Source organism: Notamacropus eugenii, chromosome 3 (genome assembly GCF_028372415.1).
Source record: "Notamacropus eugenii isolate mMacEug1 chromosome 3, mMacEug1.pri_v2, whole genome shotgun sequence".
NCBI classification, from domain to species: Eukaryota; Metazoa; Chordata; class Mammalia; order Diprotodontia; family Macropodidae; genus Notamacropus; species Notamacropus eugenii.
The window spans coordinates 185321163-185344815 of record NC_092874.1 but is presented as its reverse complement, the minus strand read 5'-3'; the positions used below and the strand labels follow the sequence as shown (position 1 = coordinate 185344815).

At 35.1% G+C, this 23653-nt stretch overlaps 1 protein-coding gene across 2 annotated transcripts in view; it reads left to right on the top strand.

Annotated features, from left to right (window-relative positions):
• The window catches only part of PDE3A (phosphodiesterase 3A), a 339029-nt gene that overhangs the window by 299397 nt on the left and 15979 nt on the right, over positions 1–23653 (top strand). For both annotated transcript variants that reach the window (XM_072653574.1, XM_072653575.1), the window contains exons 10-12: positions 5312–5423; positions 12649–12762; positions 12984–13183. In XM_072653574.1, coding sequence (XP_072509675.1) covers positions 5312–5423; positions 12649–12762; positions 12984–13183 — 426 coding nt within the window. The remainder of the gene's footprint in view (positions 1–5311; positions 5424–12648; positions 12763–12983; positions 13184–23653) is intronic.

Here is a 23653-nt window from a genome sequence, read left to right as displayed (position 1 = left end):
TGTTTTAAGTGTGTCTTTTGTAAACAACATTGTTTATTCTGGTTTCTGATCCATTCTGCTGCTTTTATTCCTATTCACATTCACAGTTTTGATGTGTGAATTTCGTTGTGTATTTCCTTCCATCCTATTTTCTTCTGTTTATCTTTCTTGCTCTTTTTGAATCCTGTCCCTCCTCAAAAATTTGTTTTGCTTCTGACCACTGCCTCCTTTAATTTGTTCTCTTTTTTATCACACATTTATTATCCCTTTCCCCTCCACTTTCTCTTTCAGGTAAGATAGATTTCTATAGCCAGCTGATTGTGTTTATGTATTCTTACCTCTTTGACCCAATTCTGTAAGACTGAAATTTAAGCACTGTGCACCCTGCCATTGTGAAAGTTCTTCCTTGCATTCTTCTTTTATGTGAGAGAATTTGACCCATTTTACATCTCCCCCCTTCTCCAAGTGCATCCCTCTTTATCACACCTTCATTTTTTTGAGGGGAGATCATTTTAATATAATCAACTCTGCCCTTCCCCTGTGTAAACTCTTTGTCACTATTCTATTATTGATAAAGTTCTTTGGAGTTAAATGTAACATCTTCACATACAGAAATATAAACAATTTACCTTTATTGAGTTCTTAATGATTTTTTTTATTTACCTTTTTATGCTTCTCTTGATTCTTCTATTCAGCTCAATTTTTATCAGGAATGCTTGAAAGTCCTCTATTTCATTAAATATACTTTTTTATCCTCTGAAGAATTACACTTATGTTTGTTGGGTAGTTTATTCTTGGTTGTAATCCTAGCTCCTTTGCTTTCTGGAATGTTATACACCAGACCTTCCACTCCTTTAATGTGAAGACCCCTAAATCTTGTTTTATCCTGACTGTAGCTCCACAGTACTTGACTTGTTTCTTGGTTGCTTAATGTATTTTCCTTTTGGCCTGGGAGCTCTGAAATTTGACTATAATATACGTGGGGATGTTAATTTTGAAATCTCTTTCAAGAGTTGAGCAGTGAATTCTTTTAATTCTGATTTTACCTTGTGGATGTAAGATATCAGAGTAGTTTTCCCTGACAATTTCTTGAAATATGAATCTGTAGGCTCTTTTTGTTTTAATAATGACTTTCAGATACTCTAGTAATTCTTACATTATTTTTCCTTAATCCATTTCCCAAGTCAGTTGTTTTTCTAATGAAATATTTCACATTTTCTCCTATTTTTCCCCATTTTTGACTTTGTCTTATTGTTTCTTGATTTCTCATGGAGTCATTAGCTTTCACTTGTCCAATTTCAATGTTTAGAAACTTGTCTTCAGTGAGATCTTATACCTCTTTCTCCATTTGACCAATTCTGCCATTTAAGTAGTTCTTTTCCTCAATAAATTCATATACCTCTTTTACCATTAAGCCAGTTCTGTTTTTTAAGATATTATTTTCTTTAGAAATTTTTTGTGTCACTCATTTAACAAGGCTTTTTTTTTGTAGCTCCTTTCACATTGTTGTCTTCTTCTGAGTTTGTCTTGGTCTTCTAAATTTTAGTTGTTGCTTGTTCACTTTTTTCTGGCCTATTTATTGACTATGTACTTTAGATTAAAATTGGGTTCTGTTCTTCTGGGGATGGAGAGACTCTATCCCAAGCTTTACGCTTTTCTGTGCAGTTATTTTCAGAACTAGTTCTTGGGGCAGTGGTTCTGCAAATTTTTAATGCTTCTGAGGTGGTGTGATCCTTGGAGAGGTGTGATCACTGTTTTCTTGGTCTGTGCTCTGTCTTTATAGCCACAATCCCTGCAGCCACAAGTACTAGTGCTCTGCTTTGCCTTGTGGCCATGACCATAGTTACCTGCTCCTTTGTGACCAACCAATGGCTCTCCTCTCTACATTTGAACTATGAGCCATAATTATGTATGGGTAATAAAGTTACCAGTCAGCACAAGTTGTACCCAGTGCCAGCAAAGGCTCCACTGTATTCTCTTTCTGACCAGTTATCCAGGCCCCTTACCACTTCTAGGATAAGAGCTCCTGAAGTGGCGGCAGCAGCTACTCTCTTCCTCTGCATATATGGGTGGAGGACAACCATGATGGCATAGAATTTTCCTGCCAACCTCGTAAGTTTTGTTAGGCTGGAAAAATGTCTTAAACTGACCTTTCATTGGCTCTGATGTTCAAACATTTGATGTGGGGTGTTATATTAAAGTTCGTTGGAGAAGGATATTGGAAGAGTTTAGCTATATGGCTGTCTCTATTCTGCCATCTTGGTCCCCTACCCTCTTTACATAAATATGAGGCATTTTTTTAAAAAAACACAAGAGAACAGGAGGAAAAGTAGAAGAAAACTGGCAAGCATGTGTGAAAACTCTTAAAATTAATTTTTAAATATATTACATATTAAAATGGAAAAGTAAGCGATTTGTTATAGAGATTTGCAGGTGCATGTACAATCTTTTATTTTCTACTTTGTATTTGGAAATTACTGTTCTTTTGGTATTTGTTAAGTTCTGAAATATTAAAAAGGTATTTATATGAGATGATTTCTGCATTCAAGATTATACTTTACTCAAGGGAGAGGAATATACAATTTTATACAAATAAGTATGCTACAAGATAGAATATGATAGGAGTAAAGGAGTAAAATCCATTCACGCTGCCTTAGGAAAATAAGGTAGAAGAAAAAACTGGGGAAGTGAGGGAGGGTATCCTAGAGGATTTAACACTTCAACTGAATCTTTTAGGAAAGAGAAGGATTTCAACTAGTTACACTAAGAAGTACATTGAAGGCATGAATGATGACTTGTATGATTCATAAAAGCAAGAAGAAGATGTGTGATGAGATCAAGGAAAAAATCAAATAATCCAGTATGACTAGGGATATAGACTGGAGTCAAATTATGGAAATCATTAAATATAAGGCTAAAGAGTTTGTATTTTATCCTATAAGCAATAGAAAGACATCGTTTTTTTTTTCTTTTTTTGATAATGAAGTGGCATGTTCAAGACATGTGTTGAAGGGAGGGTATTTTGACAGTTATGTGTTGGAAGGACTGGAACTTCAGGTGTGAGTGAGGGTAAGAACTGGACCACTGAGGAAGTTGTTGCCAAGAGTCCATGTTAGAATGGTCAAAGACTTCAATTAAGGTGAATATAGTGGAAACAATAGAAGAAAAAGTAGTTGAGGAGGTAGGATGAACAGAGTCTAGACTCTAATTGAATGTGGAAGGTGAAAAAAGGGGAACATCAAAGGTAGTTGCAAGATTTCAGTACTGGGAGCCTAGAAGAATGAGGCTGCCTGTTTAAAAAATGGAGGCATTTGGAAGAAAGGACAAGGGATTTTTGAGGGTGGAGGAAGATGATGAGTTCTATTTAAACCATTTTAAGTTTGAGGTGTTAGAATGTAAAGATGGAACTTTAAAAAACTAGTTTTTATTCAACAGTTGAATATGTGTGTGTATATGTCTGTGTGTATGCGTTCAGTTGCTTTTTGGTCATGTCTGACTCTTCATGGCCCCCCTTGAGGTTTTCTTAGCAAAGATAGTAAATATACTTATGTATATTCACATATAAACACACTAAAATACCATTATTCAATAGAATAGACTTGGTCCTGGGGAGGTAGTTGGTGGAGTGGGAATCCTTGCTCCTTTCCAGGAAATAGAAGTGACTTCCATAGGGCAGAGGCAAATGGGAGTTCCATGTAACTCTACCTGGCTTGAGAGGGGAGAACCAGTGAGCAGATTTTTTCCAGGTAAAGAAATAGTATCAGAAATACTGAAAGAGCTGCTTCAGAGGGTCCCAAAATAAGAAGACACGTACATCAACATTGGACTTAGGAAATGCACTCTAGCTTTCAAGGCTGTGTCATGGGTAAATATGAATTCATTAATTCCCAAGTTCAAAAGTTAGAGAGTTTGGGGAATCAGGACTCCTAGAAAAAGGAGATTTCCTGATTCAACAATATTTCTTGGGAAAAGAACACTGACAATATATTTCCTGAATGCTGTCTTTGTTGGATGGCAAAGTCAGTTGATTTTCCAGGTAGTGGGTCTTCTGGAATGGAGATTGCCTGTTTAGTTTCCTCAAAGCATGCTTATTGCCCGAGGTAAGCCAAAGGGTAACATGAGCCAAAGAGAAAATGTAATCCTCCTTGAGATCCATCCTAGTATCGGACCTGGTCCATGAAGACCCAGGTTTTTGTGCAAGGGCCCTGAGCCACATGTTAAAAAAAGGGGGAGAATTCTCAACATTCAGAGCTATCCAAAAGTTGAATGGGTTACTTCTGGAGGTAAAGAGTTCCTGCATTGCTACTTTTGTTGGCATGTTATAGAGGGAATCTTTAGAAAGGTGCATGTTAGATCCCTCCCTAATTTGTGATTGTGTGACTCTTTGAGACAGCAATAGAAAACCCAATCCTCTAAAATCATAATGTAGTAGTTTATTATGTCAGCAAACAATGATGCTATATTATTCTGCCAGGCCTAGAGGCCTGAGGGCTACCCGAGTCTTACCTTACCTATCGCAGGTCTTCGGCTGGCCAAACCGGATAAACGTATGAGAGAAGAGACTTTCCAGAGTCGAACGAGGGTTAGGCTTTATTCAGGGTCTTGGTTACATGTGCAGGGGGAACTCTTCCTTAGGAGAGAGGGAAATCTCCCAAGGAGGCAAAGATCTTACAGTAAGAGAATGTAAGCAGAAGTGGAAGTGGGGAGAGAGGGGGGAGGGAAGAGCGAAAAGAGGAAAAGGGGCCTTCTGTCCTGTAAGGGCCCCTCAGCGCTAAGAGCGCCTTCAGGCTTCCCTGACCCTACTTAAGCTCTCCGGCTGCATAGTTTGCACCTGAATACCGTGCCTGTTAGATAACAATAGGTGTGCCCAGATCCGGGCCAGTCTCGAGGGTGTGGATGCTCTCTCCCATCACGTTTCTCACGGGAAGAGGCGGAAATACACGAGATCTCACTCCTCAATTCCCTGCTGTTTCCTGGGGGGCCTCATGAGAACTCTAAGGTTTAGAAGCTCTCACCTTTACCCGCCTGAGACTGTCCACATGGAACTGAGCTTACACCCCCAACATATTCATTAATGGTTGCCTTTCTTTTCTCCTTGAATAGACTGGAAGTTTCTTTATATTCAGAGACTGTATTAGATTTGTTTTGAAACCCATAGGGCTTCAGACAAACATAGCTAAATAATAAGAAATCATCAAAAATCTAATTGTTCTATTAATGAATCCCTTGGTATCTGTGAATTTAAATATTTAATGAGTGAGATATGCCTAATTCCATTTCTAATTTGTGCCATGAAATTATTTTTATAGTATTTTTGATTTCCTTTCTTTAGGTATCATACAGACTTTTTGAAGACATGGGACTCTTTGAAACATTTAAAATTCCTGTAAAGGAATTTATGAATTATTTTCATGCCTTGGAGAATGGCTATCGGGATATTCCTTGTAAGTACATCTAGTTACAATAGTGGAAAATAAGATGTTTAATTTCCAATTATTAAGTTTGTAACTATGAATAATTAATGATGATAAAACATACTAGCTTGTTGCTTAGTAATAACAATACAAAAATATATAAAGGTTCTGTGATGTCATCTGTATAAGGAATCCTAATGTGGATATTTCCTTCAAGAATACCACTTACAAACTCTATGATTTAGTAGATTAGACCTAGGGTATTTTCTTAGAAATATGTAGGTTAGTACTCATATCAATCAAATCTTTAGTCTTTCAAAATTGTTTTCCATTAGAAAATTGTTACTATATAAAGAAGGGCTATTGATTTTGTCACTAGGCTTTTCTTTTGTAAAATAATTCTTCAAGTTTAATGTTTTGGATTATATCTGGGATAATTATATAAAAATTAAAAGTACGTAATGGAGGGAGATAAAAATAAAGGAGGCTGGCTAAGCTAATTAAACCATTGCTGATATATGGGTGAGGACAAACAAAGATTGTTTAGGCATTAAAAACATAACAAGTAAGACATGGTACTTCTCTTCAATTATTCAATATCAATTTGTGGAAATAGCATTGCCCCATAAAATAACTGAGAATCTGATTTACAAAGTAATATTAAAACATATACAGATAGTAGAAAACAAGTGCAGAAGTACTTTTTAGGTATTGTGTTAAGTCAAGTAGATGGATAATCAGAGAAGGAAGATGGAGCACTGCAAGGAGTGGGTATGGCACATGTAATACCGATATAGAAATAAGCAAATCAACTTTCATCAAGATGGTAGTGTGAGTTACTGCTTTTCTCTGCCTCCTCACAGTATGCCCTTTCAAAAGAGAAACAAATAAATGAAATGAAGTAATTAAAATTATAAAAAGAAAAAAACAGTAAAGATAAAGAGTTTGTTTTTAAAAGACAAGGCTGTTTTTTAAATATCAAAAGAGAAATTTCATATTAGTCTCATAGTTAAGAGAAAACATAGGGACAAAGGGATTTAACAAGTTTAAAAGAGACTGGAGGCAGAGCCAAGATGATAGAGTAAAAGCAGGGATTTGCTAGAGCTGTCCCCCCAAACCCAGCCAAATACTGGTAAAAATTACTCAAAACAAATTCTGGAGCTACATAACCCACAGAATGGTGGAGTGAAGCAAATCTCCAGCTCAAGGCAGCCTGGAAGATTGACAAAAAACATCTATCACACCAGGCTGGGAGCAGAAAGCAGTCCAATATGGACCATGCCAGCACAGACAGTATCTGAGCAGGCCTGGAGGGAGGGTGGGGTGGGAAGGTAGGGACTGAATCACTGACAGCTGTGGCAGTGTGCAAACTTCACAACCCCAAAATGCTGAGGACAAATTGAAAGATCAGTACAAAAAAAATCTTGTCAGACATGTGTGAGAGAGTAGAGTGGTCTGACTCCAACCCTACAGTGATAGACGGGACAGAGGCTGCAGCTGCTGTTTTTGGAACTTTAGACCTACAGATTGTAGTGGGGATCGAGTGGCTGACAGTACACTCCTACACCCCCACTTAAAGCAGAGAATTTGACAAAGAGCTCAAAAGTCAAGAAAATGGCTGAGGAAATGAGGAAAAAATAGGAAAAAGAATCAGACTATAGAATCTTATTTTGGTGAAAAGGAAGGCCAAAATATACAAACAGAAGAGGAAAACAAAATCAAGGCTCCTACATCCAAAGTTTCCAAGAAAAATATGAATTGGTCTCAGGGTATGCAAGAGCTCAAAAAGGATTTTGAAAATCAAGTAAGAAATGTAGAGCAAAAATTGGGAAGAGAATGAGAGTGATGCAAGAAAATCATGAAAACCATCGACTACTTGCTAAAGAGAACCCAAAAAATGCTGAAGAAATCAACACCTTAAAAAAATAGACTAATCCGAATGACCAAAGAGATCCAAAAAGTCAATGAGGAAAAGAATGCAATCAAAAGCAGAATTAGTCAGATGGAAAAGGAAGTCCCAAAGCTATCTGAAGAAAATAATTTTTTAAAGATTAGAATGGAGCAGATGGAAGCTAATGACTTTATGAAAAATCAAGAAATTATAAAACAAAAACATTGGAATGAAAATATAGCAATGTGAAATATCTCATTGGAAAAACAACTGATCTAGAAAATAGATCCAGGAGAGAAAATTTAAAAAGTATTGGATTACCTGAAAGCCATGATCAAAAAAAGAGCCTAGACATCATCTTTCAAAAAATTATGAAGGAAATCTGCCCTGATATTCCAGAACCAGAGGGTAAAATAGAATTGGAAAGAATCCACTGATCACCTCCTTAAAGAGATTCCCAAAGGAAAACTCCTAGGAATATTGTAGCCAAATTCCAAAACTCCCAGGTCAAGGAGAAAATATTGCAAGTAGACAGAAAGAAACAATTCAAGTATTGTGGAAACACAATCAGGATAACACAAGAAATAGCAGCTTCTGCATTAGGGGAACTGGAGGACTTGGAATATGGTATTTGAGAGGTCAAAGAAGCTATGATGAAAAACCAAGAATCACCTACCCACCAAAACTGAGTATAATACTTCAGGAGAAAAACAGTCATTCAATGAAATAGAGGACTTTCAAGCATTCTTGATGAAAAGAAAAGAGCTGAATAGAAAATTTGAATTTCAAACACAAGAATCAAGAGAAACATGAGAAGGCAAACAGAAAAGAGAAATCATAAGGGACTTACTGAAGTTGAACTGTTTACATTTTTATATGGAAAGATAATATTAGTAACACTTGAGAATTTTCTCAGTATTAGAGTAGTTGGAGGGATTATAATGTATAGATAGAGGACACGGGGTGAGTTGAATATGAAGTGATGATATCTAATAAAATTAAGGAGTGAGAAAGTAATATATTGGGAGAAAGAGAAAGGGAAAAATAGAATGGGGTAAACTATCTCTCACATAAATGAGACAAGAAAAAGCTTTTTCAATGGAGGGGAAGAGGGGGAAGGTGAGAAGGAAAGAGTGAACCTTATTCTCATCAGATTTGGCTCAAGAAGGGAGTAACATGCATGCTCAATTTGGTATGAAAATCTATCTTACACTATAGCAAAGTTGGGAGAAGAGAATAGAGGGATGATAGAAGGGAGAGCAAATGGGAGTGAGGGGATAATTAGAAGTAAACCTTTTGAGGAAGGACAGGGTCAAAAGAGAGAAGAGATTAAATGGGAGCAGGATAGAATGGAGGGAAATATAGTTAGTCTTTTACAATATGACAATTATGGAAGTATTTTGCATGACTACATATATATAACCTATGTCAAATTGCTTTCCTTCCCAGTGGGGGTAGGTGAGGAGGGAGGAAGTGAAAGAAGTTAGAACTCAACATTTTTTTATGTTGTTGTATATTTTTATTTATTTTGTTTATATCTCCCAATTAAAATTTATTTATTTTGCTTTTTTCTCAAATTTATTTATTTATGTTTTCAATTTTCAACAATCACTTCCATAAATTTTAAATTTTCTCCTCCTCCCTCCCCACAATGGGATGAAAGCATATGTGGGCTCTACACATACATTCTTACTAAATACATTTTCACAGTAGTCATGTTGCATAGAAGAACTAAAATGAGTGGGAGAAAGCATGAGTAAAACTAAACAAAACCAAACATAACAAAAGAGAGAATAGTCTGCTTCATTGTGCATTCCAACTCCATAGTTCTTTATCTGGATGTGAATGGCATTAGGTCCTTGCCTTGCTGTGGAGGACAAAGCCTATCAAAAACAGTCCTTGCACACTGTGGCTGTTACTATGTATAATGTTCTCCTGTTTCAGCTCATTTCACTCAGCATCAGTTCATACAAGTCCATCCAGGTATTTCTCAAGTCTGCCTGTTCGCCATTCTTATAGCACAATACTATTCCGTTACATTCATGTACCACAACTTGCTCAGCCGATCCCTGACTAATGGGCATTCCCTTGATTTGCAGTTCTTGTTCACCACAAAAAAGAGCTGCTATAAATAATTTTGTAGATGTGGATCCTTTTCCCATTTTTATGATCTTTTTGAGATACAACTCTGGAAGCAGTATTGCTAGAGCAAAGGATATGCACATTTTTATAGCCCTTTGGGCATTGGAACTCAAAGTTTTAAAAATGAATGTTAAAAAAAAATGTTTTTATAGGCAACTGGGAAATAACACATAACAAGCAATGGGGTATAGAAATCTGTCTTGTCCTACAAGAAAATGGAAAGGAAGGGGATAAGAAAAGGGAGGCATGTGATAGAAGGGAGGGCAGATCGGTGAAGGGATAATAAGAATGCATGCTGTCTTAGGATGGGCAGAGGGGAGAGATGGGGAGAAAATTTGGAGCTCAAAATCTTGTGGAAGTGAATGTTGAAAATTAAAAATAAATAAATTAATCAATAACAAAAAGTTTAAAAAGAGATCGAAGAAGGGATGAAAAAATTGTTGAATTTATATTTCCTGGGGTATAACCTACATTCCCTTATATGCAAAACATAAATGACTGTGTGTAACAGAGGAAAGTTGCTTGGGCAATGAATGAGGAGAGAGCAAAGAATCATGGAGAGCTGGAGATGAACTCTCTCCCAGATGGGGTTTCAGAGAAGAGGGCAAAGTGTTTCCTTATATCTCTTGCCCTACTTGAATTTTGGGAAAAGGATGAGGCACTTTGGTAGGAGTTGGATTTTGGCTTAGGAAGAGCTATATTATCTTTTCCATAACAGTTTTTCCAGTTATATTTAAAACAGTTTTCCCCAAATTTTAAATTTCAAATTCTTTCCCTGTATGCTCTCCCCCACATTGAGAAGACAAGTAATTTGACATAGATTATATATGTATACATGTGTAGTCATGCACATTTCTATGTAAGTCATGCTATGAAAGAAAACACAGAAACAAAACCTAAGAAAAAGTTAGTAAGCAAATTTATCTTCAATCATCATTCAAGCTCCACTAGTTCTTTTTCTGAAGATGGATAGCACCTTTCATCATAAGTCCTTCAGAATTGTCTTAGGTCATTGTATTGCTGAGAATAGCTAAATTATTCACAGTAGATCATCATAAAATAGTGCTGTTACTGTAAACAATGTTCTCCTGGTTCTGCTTGTTTCACTTTGTATAAATTCAAGTAAGTCTTCCCAGTTTTTTTCTGAGAACATCCTGCTTGTCATTTCTTATGACACAATAGCATGCCATCACAAATATGCAACAACTTGTTCAGCCATTCCCCAATTGATGAACATCCCAGAATTTCCAATTCTTTGCCACCACTAAAAGAGCTGCTATAATATTTTTGTACATGTAAGTCTTCTACTTTTTTTTTTTTTAAATCTCTTTGGGATACAGGCATACTAGTGGTATTGCATGGTCAAAGGGTGTGAATGATTTTATAGCCCGTTGGGTATAGTGCCAAATTGTTGAGTTTTATTCTTAAGTAAATTGGGGTAGGAACAGCAGGCAGAGACAAAAGGATTCATTCAAAAGGAGTAGACAATATCTTTTCCAAGCTAAAGCTGTGCTTTTAAAGTAGTAGTAGTAGTAGTGGTAGTAGTAGTTGTTTTTGCAGTTGGTTGTTTATTCTCAAAGAGGACCAAGGAAATCAGGAAGGTGATGTCTTGACTTGCAAGTTAATTGGATTTAAATGAGGTGGGGGCCGTGAGAAGCCATCAACCTCAGTCTCACCTCCAGAGTCATCCTGAGTCCAATGGCAAAACATAGGCCATTCAGTGATTTAAAGCTAGATAAGAATTAAGGCAAAAGATGGCCTAGTTTGCCTATTCAAAAGAGTCAGTCTCAGAAGGGAAGACTTAAGAGAGGTAGAGGTAAGAAGGTACTCCATCCCAGGTTTAGGACATAGCCTATTACATAAGAAGTATTAGGAAAATTTTTAATAACTGCATCTTTTCCTAGGAGAAAAGGTTAGAGTGTATCTAAGCTCCATGGGGTATCTAGTATTAAAGACGGGTAGAGGATGCAAAGATATAAGTCCAGAGTTGTGACATTCTGGCCTCAAGATGGGCTGATGGTGAAATCAGAAGATTGAACTAGAACCAGTATCTGTGATATGATTCAGAGTGAATCATTTTACCCCACTACCTATAGTAAATTGGGAAAATCATGTAGAAGAAACCCTCAGTTTAAAGTCAAGTCCTCACCATGTGCTCATCATTGACCTAAATAGGTTGTCTACAGTAGTTTCTTAGGCTTAGTTTTTATTTCTGTAAGTGGAGATAATATTATACTATCTAATTCACTAGGTTGTTGTGAGGATCAGGTGAGCTCATGCATACAAAATATTGTGTAAACCTTAAAACTTGGAAGGACAGATATTTTAAATTATATTTATTGATAACACACTGATTACCAAGGATTAATAGCTAAACATAGATTAGTTTTCAGGTGTTTTGTATTGTGATAGGTAGTTTATTGAATACTGTGTAAATACTGAGTAAAGAAAGGAATTTGAGCATGGAAAAGTGACTAAATGGTACATATTCATATAGGGTATATCAACGTAGGAAATCCTGGATAGACTCAGAGGCTCCTTCATTTTTTTTTCTATTAAAATAAGTGAACAAGATAAAAACCCTTAAATAAGCAAATAATAATCTTAAATATATATGTAAATCTTCTATCTCATTGTACTTGCTTTGCAGAACTCTTCTGGAGGAGCCTTCCATGCCCCGAAGTCATGTGTTGAATTTTTGTTCTGATTACTGTTCTGTCATGTCTTCTTTCAGAGCTACATTTTTCTCACCTGTTAAAAATAAGATGAAATAACAGAAGCTGTTGGGCTAGATAATTTCAAAGGGCCGATTTGGCCCTAAATCCCATTATTTTATGACATTATGTAACACAATGCATTTTATGCTTTTCCTAATGTGTATACTCTATGGCAATATGTAAAAAAAGAATGAAAATTCTGTTCACAGGCATATTTTCATATATGGTCCTATATGCATGTATTACTTATGTACTTTTACTTATCTGTCAATAGATATCATATATATTATTTATTATTATATATATTAATATATATATATATAATATTTATAAAATTTGTCCATTGAATTCGTATTTGTGTTGGCTGATTTTTAATTAGACTTGAATTATTCATCCAGTAGATGTCACCCTTGGTACTTGGACAAAACAGCACTAGGTCAAAATATATTCTGGTTGCAGATCCAACAAGATAAGTGTTTATAACTGCTGTGTTTTTCTTTTACAGATCACAACAGAGTCCATGCCACTGATGTTTTACATGCCGTTTGGTATCTAACTACTCAGCCTATTCCAGGCCTCTCCACTGTGATTAATGACCATGGATCAGCAAGTGATTCAGGTATTTGTTCTCTCTTATAAGCCATTTGAATCTTAGTTAAAAGACTAAGTAAAATTCAATTTTGATATTACTTATGCATTTAAGAACTCTAGCTTTGGGTGATAAGAGCCAGATTAGATTGCTGATACAAAATTAGAGAAAAGACACATGATATCCTTTTTCTGTGTATGTGCACTGAAAGATGACATTTAAATGATGCTTTTTAAAATATCTCTTCTCAGATTCTGACAGTGGAATCACACATGGACACATGGGATATGTATTTTCAAAAATGTATTCAGCAGGAGATGATAAATATGGATGTCTGGCTGGCAATATCCCTGCCCTAGAGTTGATGGCTCTTTATGTGGCTGCAGCCATGCATGATTATGATCACCCAGGAAGGACAAATGCTTTTCTGGTTGCAACTAGTGCACCTCAGGTAAATGTCTGCCTCAAATGTAGAATGTGTCCACCATATAAAATGAATATTTGTTCATTTAATATTGCCTATTTGTCTTGGGTACCAGGTTAATAATCATTATCACATTTGCATTGTCTGTAGTAATAATCTCATATGCTATGATTATAGAGAAAGATCATATTATCCCATATAGATGGAAGAAATGTTGCAGTTATCAAATCTGACTATTTTCTTCTAAAGTGGTTAAAATTTGTTTTTCATATGAATATACCTAGTTTCAAATGGAGGTTTCACAGATGAGCACATACAGTTTTCAATATTTTGTCTCTTTACTTATTTATTTCCTTTCTAATGAAAAATAAAAAAGTCCAAATAAATCTTAAAGGCATTTGGGGTTCTTTTTTTAGGTTAATAGTTCTCAAAAGTGACTTTCAATGAAGATTAGATTAATAAAATAATACAAGAAATAGTTAAAGAAAAATTTCCTGAAAGATTAGAACAAGTGGGGAAAGTAGAAAGAGAAATACTCCACTGATCTCCACCTAAAAGAGAACCTATGAGAAAACCCAAAGGAATATTACAGTCAAATTATAAAATCCCCAGCTCAAGGATAAAATATTACAAGCAACAAGAGAGAAAACAATTTCAATATGGTGGTGGCACAATTAGAATCACACAAGACCTAGCAGCAGTGATGTTGAAAGACCACAGGTATTGGACCTCTATGTATTGAACAGCAAAAGAACTGGGAAATTTGGCAAAGCTAAGCATAATCCTAAACGAAAAAACATGGACATTTAATGAACTGTCAGACTTTCAAGACATTGCTAAAAAAAAAAAAAAAAACTGAACCAAAATAGGAGATTTGACATACAAGAGTCAAGAGAAATACAAGGTACATACCAAAGATGAATTGCAAGGGACTCAGCATAGACAGACTATTTACCTTCTATGTAAATAAAATGTAAGACGTATGTCTAATATTGTTATTAGTAACTGGGTACTTCATAAGAATGATGGGGTAGACCTGATATGAATAAAAAGTAAAACTGTTTAGAAATGACTAAAAAGAGTAATTACTTTATATAAATGAAGCATAAGAGGAAGAACCAACACAGAAAAATTAGTTGGGGGAGGAGGGCTTTTAATCCTGGAAACCTGCTTTCACAGGGAATGGATTCAAGAGGGAACAATGCATATATATCTAAAAGAGTATAAAAGTCTTCTAAATTCAGAAAGAAATAAAATGCTAAGGGGACAGTGAGGGTGAGAGGATAAGGGATCTTTAGAGGAGAGGGCGAGGTAATAGGTCAAAGGGTGTATAAAAGGGTATGTAGATTTATGGGAATGCGAAGGAGAATAATGAAGGGAACTTGGGAGGGGGAGGATAAGTAATAAGAAGGCAAGTTAGCAGAGAGAAATAAAGTAGAAAAGTGAGAAAGGACAGGAAAAAGAGATAACCACAAACATAAAAACAAAGATCAGGAGTAGAATTTGGTTTTTTTTTAAATATATAATTTATTTATTTTTCAGTTCTTAACATTCACTTCCACAAAAATTTGCATTCAAAATTTTCTCCCCAGTCCCCACCCCAGGACAGCATGCACCCCATCCATGCCATCCTCCAGTCTGTCCTCGCTTCTATTACCCATCCTTCTTCCATTCCCCTTCCCCTCTATTTTCCTGTAGGGCAAAACAGATTTCTATACTCCATTGCCTGCATAGCTTAATTTCCAGTTGCATGCTAAAACAATTTTTAAAATTTATTCTTAAAGCTTTGAGTTCCATATTCTCTCCCTCCCTCCCTTCTTAAGCACTCCTCATTGAGAAAACAAGCAATTCAATATAGGTCATACATATGTAATAATGGAAAGCACTTCCATAATATTTATGTTGTAAAAGACTAACCACATTTCCCTCTGTCCTATCCTGCCCTTCATTTATACCATTCTCTCCCATGACCTGTCCTTCCACAATAGTGTTTGCTTCTGATTATACTTTTCTCCAATTTGCTGTCCTTTCTGTTATCTTCCCTCTCCTATTCCCTTCCCCCTTGTCTTCTTGCAGGGTAAAACAGATTTTCATATCCAATTGAGTGTGTGTTATTCCCTACTTAAGCCAAATCCCATGAGAGTAAGGGCTCAATTATTTCCTTTCATCTCCCTTTTTCCCCTCCATTGTAGAAGCTCTTTCTTCCCTCTTGTATGTGAGATGATTTGCTACATTCTACCTCTCCCTTTCTCTTACTCCTAGTACATTCAACAGTAAATTTAATTTTGGGGGGATGTTCTCCCTTCATATTCAGCTCATCCTGTGCCCTCTGTCTATATCTATATCATCTGTACACATACATATATACACACACACACATATAGATACACACACATATATATGTATACATATACATACCTATACATATATAATATACACATGCATACATACCCATACACACTTACATATCTACATTTCCTCTGACTACCCCTAATACTGCAAAAGATCTGAGTTACAAATAATCTCTTTCCATGTAGAATTTAAACAGTTCACCTTTAATAAGTTCCTTAAGGCTTCTCTTTCCTGTTTACCTTTTCATCTTTCTCTTGATTCTTATATTTGAAAGTCAAATTTTATATTCAGCTCTGGTCTTTTCAACAAGAATGCTTGGACATCCTCTATTTCATTGAAATTCCATTTTTTCTCCTGAAGTATTATACTCAGTTTTTCTGAGTAGGTGATTGTTGGTTGTAATTCTAGTTCCTTTGACCTCTGGAATATCATTTTCCAAGACCTTTGATCCTTTACTGTAGAAGCTGCTAAATCCTGTGTTATCCTGATTGTATTTCCACAATACTTTAATTGTTTCTTTCTGGCTACTTGCAATATTTTCTCCTTTACCTGGGGACTCTGGGATTTGGCTACAATATTCCTAGGAGTTTTCCTCTTGGGATCTGTTTCAGGAGGTGTTTGGATGATACATTACATTCCTATTTTGCCCTCTGGTTCTAGAATATTAGGGCAGTTTTCCTTGATAATTTCTTGGAAGATGATGTCTAAGCTTTTTTTTTGATCATGGTTTTCAGGTAGACTAATAATTTTTAAATTGTCTCTCCTGGATCTCTTTTCCAGGTCAGTGGCTTTTCCTATGAGATATTTCACATTGTCTTCTTTTTTCATTCTTTTGGTTTTGTTTCATAATTTCTTAGTTTCTCACAAAGTCATTAGCTTCTATCTGCTCCATTCTAATTTTTAAAGAACTATTTTCTTCAGTGAACTTTTGAACCTCCTTTTCCATTTGGCTAATTCTGCTTTTTAAAGCATTTTTCTCCTCATTGGCTGTTTGGACCTCTTTTGCCATTTAGATCAGTCTATTTTAAAAGGTGTTATCTTCTTCAACGTTGTTTTGGCTCTCCTTTAGCAAGCTGTTGACTAGGTAGGGAAGGGAGGAAAAGAACAAGGTAAAAAGTACACAGCAGAAAACAAACGAAAGCTTACAAGTAAGCAAATATGGATAGCTGCCAACACAATATGTAGTACTTGTTTTGTAGACGTTCTTGAAATAGAAATTTATTATTATGTATTGTAAATACTTTTATGTACCCATGACATGCTTTTTTCTTTTCTTATCTTGTATTAGTTTTGATATTTTAGTATTTTTTCTTTTTTCTATTGTGTATTTAAGTTTTAGTATTTAAATCTAAAATAAAAAAAATAAAGATTGTAAAAACGATATATTCACTTACATTGTTTGCAGTTCATCTGTAACATACTTTTAGAGAATTCCCCAAAATACATAAGGATTAATTGACTTATCTATAATCACACGAATGGTAAATGTTAGTAGTGGAATTTGAACCAATGTCTTCCTGCCTCCAGGGACAAAAATCTATCCATTATGATAGGTTTCTTCTATTTTCTTTCTCATGTATTGTAAAATCTATATCTTCTCTCTAGAAAGTCCACACTCAGAATAACTCCCTTCAAAATTAACTATATGTAAATTGTAGTTGTGCTAATGTACATATACATATCTACATATACATGTGACTTTTGAGAGAGATCGATATACATCTCTGGAATTTCACCTCTCTCCAAAGGGGACTATGATTCCTGACTTGAAGAGAGCGAAGAAGGGTCATGAGACGGGCTGCTCTTTCCTTCAGTCTCTGAGAATGGTACTATCCTGGAGTTTTATCTTTTGGTCTCCCAAATATTCTTGATCACAGTGACATAATTTTGACTCAAAACAAAATGCCACTTCTATGGTACCTCTTCTTATGCAACGGTTACCCTAAGCTTACATTCACAGGTTTAATTCCTTCCTGCCCAATTTCATTTATACAGAAGTCTGTCACCGATAGTGAACAAAGGGAAACTGAAGTTCTACAGGGTAGAAAATGCCAGAAAAATACACAAAAGTAAATGAGCTTTTTAGATGCAAGTGAGATATCAGGTCAACTAAGAAAGAGACTTGCCTTTCCCTGAAAGGGAAAGTCTCTAAGGAAATAAACTGGCAGTTAAGCATTATTATCTTCACGACTCAATCAGTATCAAAATATCCTCCATTGGTTTGCCCCTGCCTCCTACTTTCCTTCAATGCATCTTTCTCATGACATTAGGATTTTCTTCCACATGTGTAAACAAGAAAATTGTTCCAAGTTTCCTTCTCTATGTGAATATTTTGCCCTTCACATCCACATCAGTTTCTTACAGCTAATTTTTCTGCTTATTTCAGTTCTTATTTTATTGATTTAACCTATTAGAGTATAAACTTCTTAAGGGTAGGAAAAAGGTCCTCCGTTTCTTTTCTAAGTGCCTCTGAACAGCTATACAAGTATTAAAATTTTTATTAAAAATTTCCTTTTAATCAATTATTTGTCAAGTTCATGGTCAGAGAGTCCTAAACTGAGCATTGGGAGATTTGGGTGTTGCTCTGGCATCTTCCATTAACCAGCTAAATGAACTCGACTCTGTTATTGATGAGCAAGCCATTTTACATCTCTAAACCTCAGTTTCCTCATCTGAAAAATTACTGTATTGTTGATTGAATTCTAGAAGCTCCTAGTTGGAAGAGATCTTAAATCATCTAGTGTAATCCATATCAGAAGAATCTTCTCTACAATGTTCCTGTTCATCCAGATTCTATTTGAAGACATTAGGCTATCAGGAACTCAGTACCTTCAAGGGCAGCACATTCCTATTTTGAAAGTTGTTAGTAGATCTTCCTCTCCCTCCCCCCCTACTTATTTCAGTCTGAAGTCTACAACTTTAACCCATACCTCCTACTTTGGCTATCTAATAATTTTTGTGTGTATGTGTGTGTAGTGTGTATTTATATGTATGTATATATATTATATATATGTATATACTATATATGTATGTATATACAATCTCATTTGATCCTCCCAACTCTACAAAACTGACACTCTATACAAAACTATATGCATGTTTATATACTTACTTTTTCTTCTATGTTATATATGTATATACATACATAATGTGTGCCACACACATTTCTCTTTTGAAATTGCAATTCCTTGTACAGTCTCATTGATCTCTTAAGTAATTTTTCTTTTCTTCCTCACTGGAATCATGTGTGATTGTTCTTGTCAAAACTGACTCGAGCTCTTTCATCACTCAAGAGATGCCAAGTCATGTAAAATCTTATGCTGTAGAATCTTGCCTGTATTTTCCCTGAATTTTGAAATTGACTTTTCTAAAGTTTAGGGCATATAGTAGAGTATGCTTTATAATTACTATTTACGTAAAATTAAATCTAATCTAGTATAGTCATTTAATTTCAAGGTCCCCTGATTTTATTCTCTCTACCATTAATCTTTCTTAATTGGTCAAAATCAGTTCCATCAATTATTCTTATCACTCTAGCATATATACATACACACATACATACAAATACACATGTATTTACATATAGATATATATAGCTCTTTGAGGTTTGTAAATCACTTTATTATGCTATCTTATTTGGTACTCACAACAAACCTCATAAAGTAGATATGTTATTAACCTCATTTTGTAGATGAGGAAGCAAAAGCCAAGTGACGTTGAGTGATTTGCCTATGGTCATACAGCTAATATCTTATTTCAAAGTTAAACTCAAGTCTTTCTGATTTCGAGTTCTGCACTCTATCCAATAGTTGCACGATTTCCTTTTTAGTCAGAATGCAGTGTGAAATATTTCTACATGTCTTTTTACCATCTGAAGCATGAAATGATTAGCAAGGAAAGTCAAGCACTTCTTTGTTGTTCTGCTTATGTAAGAGAGAAGTCTCCATCTGAAGTCTGGACATTTGAAATCTCACACTGAATTCTAAAATTCCTTCTATCTATTTTCTGCCATTCTATAAATAGTAGTAGGTTATTGTTTGTCCTTCATTCTCAAAGAGGACCATGATATCAGGAAGATGATGCCATGACAAGCAAATAAATTGAATTTAAGTGAGGGAGGGATTTGCAGAGTCACCAGCCTCACTTTCTCCTCCTGAGGCATCTGGGTCCAGTGGCAAGGTATAGATCAAGATGACTGGAGATGGCCCTGGACATAGTGGGAGACCTTAACTAAGGTCTTTCCCAGGTCTCAGTTTGACTGAGACGATGCCTCATTCCATGATTCAGGTTAGGTAAGAAATAAGGCAGAGAATGGCCTATTTTACATAGTCAAAAAAGAAGTTGTCTGGGAGGGGAAGACCTTCAGGATTTCTGTTCATATGTAATAATGTAAAAAGAGCAACTGCAATGACTACTCCAGTAAATCAATCCATTCTATATGGATATGTTATTGGAGAATGGAGGTGACTAGGTACTTTTATTATAAGAGCTGGGTGCACAAGAAAATCAGAAGAAAAAAAGGCAGTTGCAACTAAATGAAAGAATGGCACTCTCAACTTTCCACTGAGAAGGAAACAGAGGAATTGGTAAAGAGTTAATTACTATAAAGACCTTAAGAAGAGCCTCCAAGCCAAGACTACAGATATTCTAATTGTCAGTGACTTTAATGCAAATGTAGGCATGGGACGGTAGCAAAAAACATGTTCAAAATTTTGACTCAGACTTAAGAAACTAAAGAATGTAAAGATCTGTAGGCTCCTCAGAAGCCTCGTAGTATTGAGATTCAAAAGATATTACAAATACAAACACTATCATACACAAAAAAAGAAATTCACTTTATACAAACAAGCCAGAAACAACTAGTTTTTAATGTGGAAATCATATTAAATTTAGCTAACTTTGTATATCTGTATAATCACCTAGACCATCAACTAACTAGAACAGAAGTCACAACAAATATGAAATTAGAAGAAAACCTGAAGTTGAGAAGACTGAAAATTACATCAGTTTCAAGATGACCTAGTCAAACAAGAATCTGATGCCTAAAAAATGGAAAGTGACAGAGTTTGACCTTGATTATCATCATTTCCTTGTGAAATTCAAGTGATTTAAAACAGTTGCCACAAGAAGGAAACCATAAGATCTCTGAAGTTGTGTTGGCCAGAAAGTACTTGATTTCCTTGCCAAGGAGAGAGAGAGAGCAGCCAAGAACAACTCTGATTTAGAATATAAACTAATTTGTAAAACTTTGTGGTAGAGGATGGCAGAACATAACAAGCATATGACCTTTTAAGATAATGAATAGTACTGCATGTAAAAATAAGTATTCAGAGCAGAAATGAGTCATAACATCCCAAGATCTTTCATAGGTAAAACTTGAAAGACAACAACAGTCATAACATAAAACAAATTTGACAACATTTCTACAAATTTCTGTTTTCATTATTGACAATGGAGGAATCAATTTATTTGGACCCTAAACCTTCAGGTTCCAAAGTATTACCTGAAGAAGTACAAATGGGGTGAATTTGAGAATTACTGGACCAGTATATATTAAGGAAAACATTGCTTAGACAATATAATTTTAAAAGCATTGAAGGACAAATTTGTAAGATGTCTCAAGGAGGAGAAGAAATAAAGATAAAAGAAAAAAAAGTCAAACAAGAATATCAGTAATTGCCATAAGTTGTAGTAAATAGATTATTGGACTTGAACTCAGGAAAACCTGGGTTCTGATTGCATCTTAGATACTTCCTAGCTGGTTGACCCTGGGAAAGTCAATTCACCTCTCTTTAGGTTTGATTTTCTCCATATATGAGATGAAGAGGTTGGTCTTCACAATTTCTAAGGTTCCTTCCAACTCAAAATGTATAACTTTATGTTACTTCTTTCTCATATTTATAAAAATTTAACGAAAATCATCTAAGGCATATAAAGAATTCAGCATAGTTCTCAAATAGATCTGTGATGTTATTATTTTTAGAGTCCCTTCTAATGAATCTGATACAGACTTATCCTATGTCACTCTTGTCCATATCCTCTTTTAAATTCATTACAGAGGGTCCACCCATTCTGCTGCAGGCCATCATCATATTCTTCTGACATCATTGGGGTAATAATGAAGCAATTTTCCTGCCATAATATCATCTCTCTTGTTCACCATATGACTAACTTTTCTTTTATTTTTAATAATTCTTTGATGACATGTTTTATTCCTGTTCTTTTGACTTCTTCATTTGAAGTATGTTGCATTCTACCCTTATCTATTCTGCCACCTATTCATTGCTTCCTATATGGTATTAATTTTTAATTCACTGACACTTATTATAGTTCATGTCTCAAAGCCATGTACTAGTAGCAGAATGATGTTGTTATTAAGAAGAAGGGCCTTTATTTCTTGGGAAAAAGAGTTCATTAAAGGAACTTTGCAGTTTACTAAAGGCATTCTAGTCTACCTTTTCTGATTCTGGGCCAAATTCATCATTCATCTCTACCACTTATCTTATATGTATGCAAACCGATAGATAAGTCTGTAGGGTACCCATTTAAGTACATATTGTGATCTGGAGAGTAAAAATCTTTACCTATTTTGACTTTCCTATGGGGATTATCAAGCTAAATACATATGAATGATCACAGATCTCTTATTGGAGACTCTGTATTGTTCCAGGGATTGATGCAATCAGCACATTGCCCACAAAGATAAGTATTATGAGGACATCACCATACAGAGAGAATCTCTCTTCCTCATGGACTTTGTGGTGGCTCTCCTTGGTTATGGTGGCAATCACCTTTGGTGGGCATAAAACCTTATTTATGACTTGTCCCATGTTTAAAATCATAGGGTTACCAAAACAGATTATTTTTATTATATTTTTAAGGAATAATTTTGACTTGTGAATGGGAGACTTTATATTGAGAATGTGAAGGGCCATGTATTGTTGTAGCATATTAAATTGCTTTTTCATAATCAACAAATAAAACACAATGGAACTTTTATTCTCAAAATCTTTCAAATACTCTAGAATTGGTAAATATATAGTCTGTTGTTGAATATCATGAGTGAAAGGCTGCTTGTTCCCTACTAATCTCCTTATAGAGAATACCTTTGATTAGTATATAGATGACTGTCACATGGATTTTGTATAGATAGACACAAATAGGTAGTTATTGATGCCTTCCCCTTATGTACCAAAAAGAGATGCAAAAGGAATAGTGGGTAGAGCATTGTCCTTATAGCCAGAAAGTCCCAGTTTTAAATCCTGCCCATAATAGATCAGGACTGTATGACTGTGAGCAGTTCATTTAATTGCTAAATATTCTAGGTAATTACCTAATACTTAAAATTTCAGAGAAGGTATCAGTTAACCTATACTGGTAGAGAGTATCCTTATCCAGTAATTCCTATATTAATGAAATTACAGGTCTAGTCTCTATCACTATATACTACTTGTAGTAGCTTAAAACTGGAAACAGCTTGGGGAGCCATTGGTTATAAAATAGCTGAACAAACTGTATGAATGGAAAGTTGTTGTGCTTTAAAAATGATAAAAATAAGAATTCAAAGAAACAAAACAAAACTTTTGTGAAATTACTTAGAGGGAGGTAAGCAAAGTTAGGAAAAATACATACAATGGCTATAATTTTATAAATGTAAAGTATACTAAAGCAATGTTGAATGCTCAGTACTTGGAATGACCAATTTTGGCCCATTAAAAGAGAAAAATGAAGAAAACTCCTATTGAGTAGCGATGGGGGCATATAAAATGGTATAGAATGGTATATGTAGAAAAACTACTGAGTAATTTTTCATGCTTTTTTATTTCAAGGGAGAATTCGTAAGAAAGAAATATAGCTAGATATGACAGTTGCATAAAAATAAAACTCATCAATAAAACATTTTAAAGCCTAGCCAAAACTGATAAAAATATTTTACTTGTTCTAGATAGTGATACTTTTTTCCCAGTAGATCTGTCTTGCAACCTCAGATATCATAAGATCTTTGAAAATCTGTTTGGAAAGCCAAATGCTTTGAGAGGTTACAGAGATAATCCACAAAAAGACTCTAATACCATTTCCTTCCATATATTACTAGAAATAAGATTTTTACATTGGGGTTAAGGATAAAGGAAGTTACTAGATCAA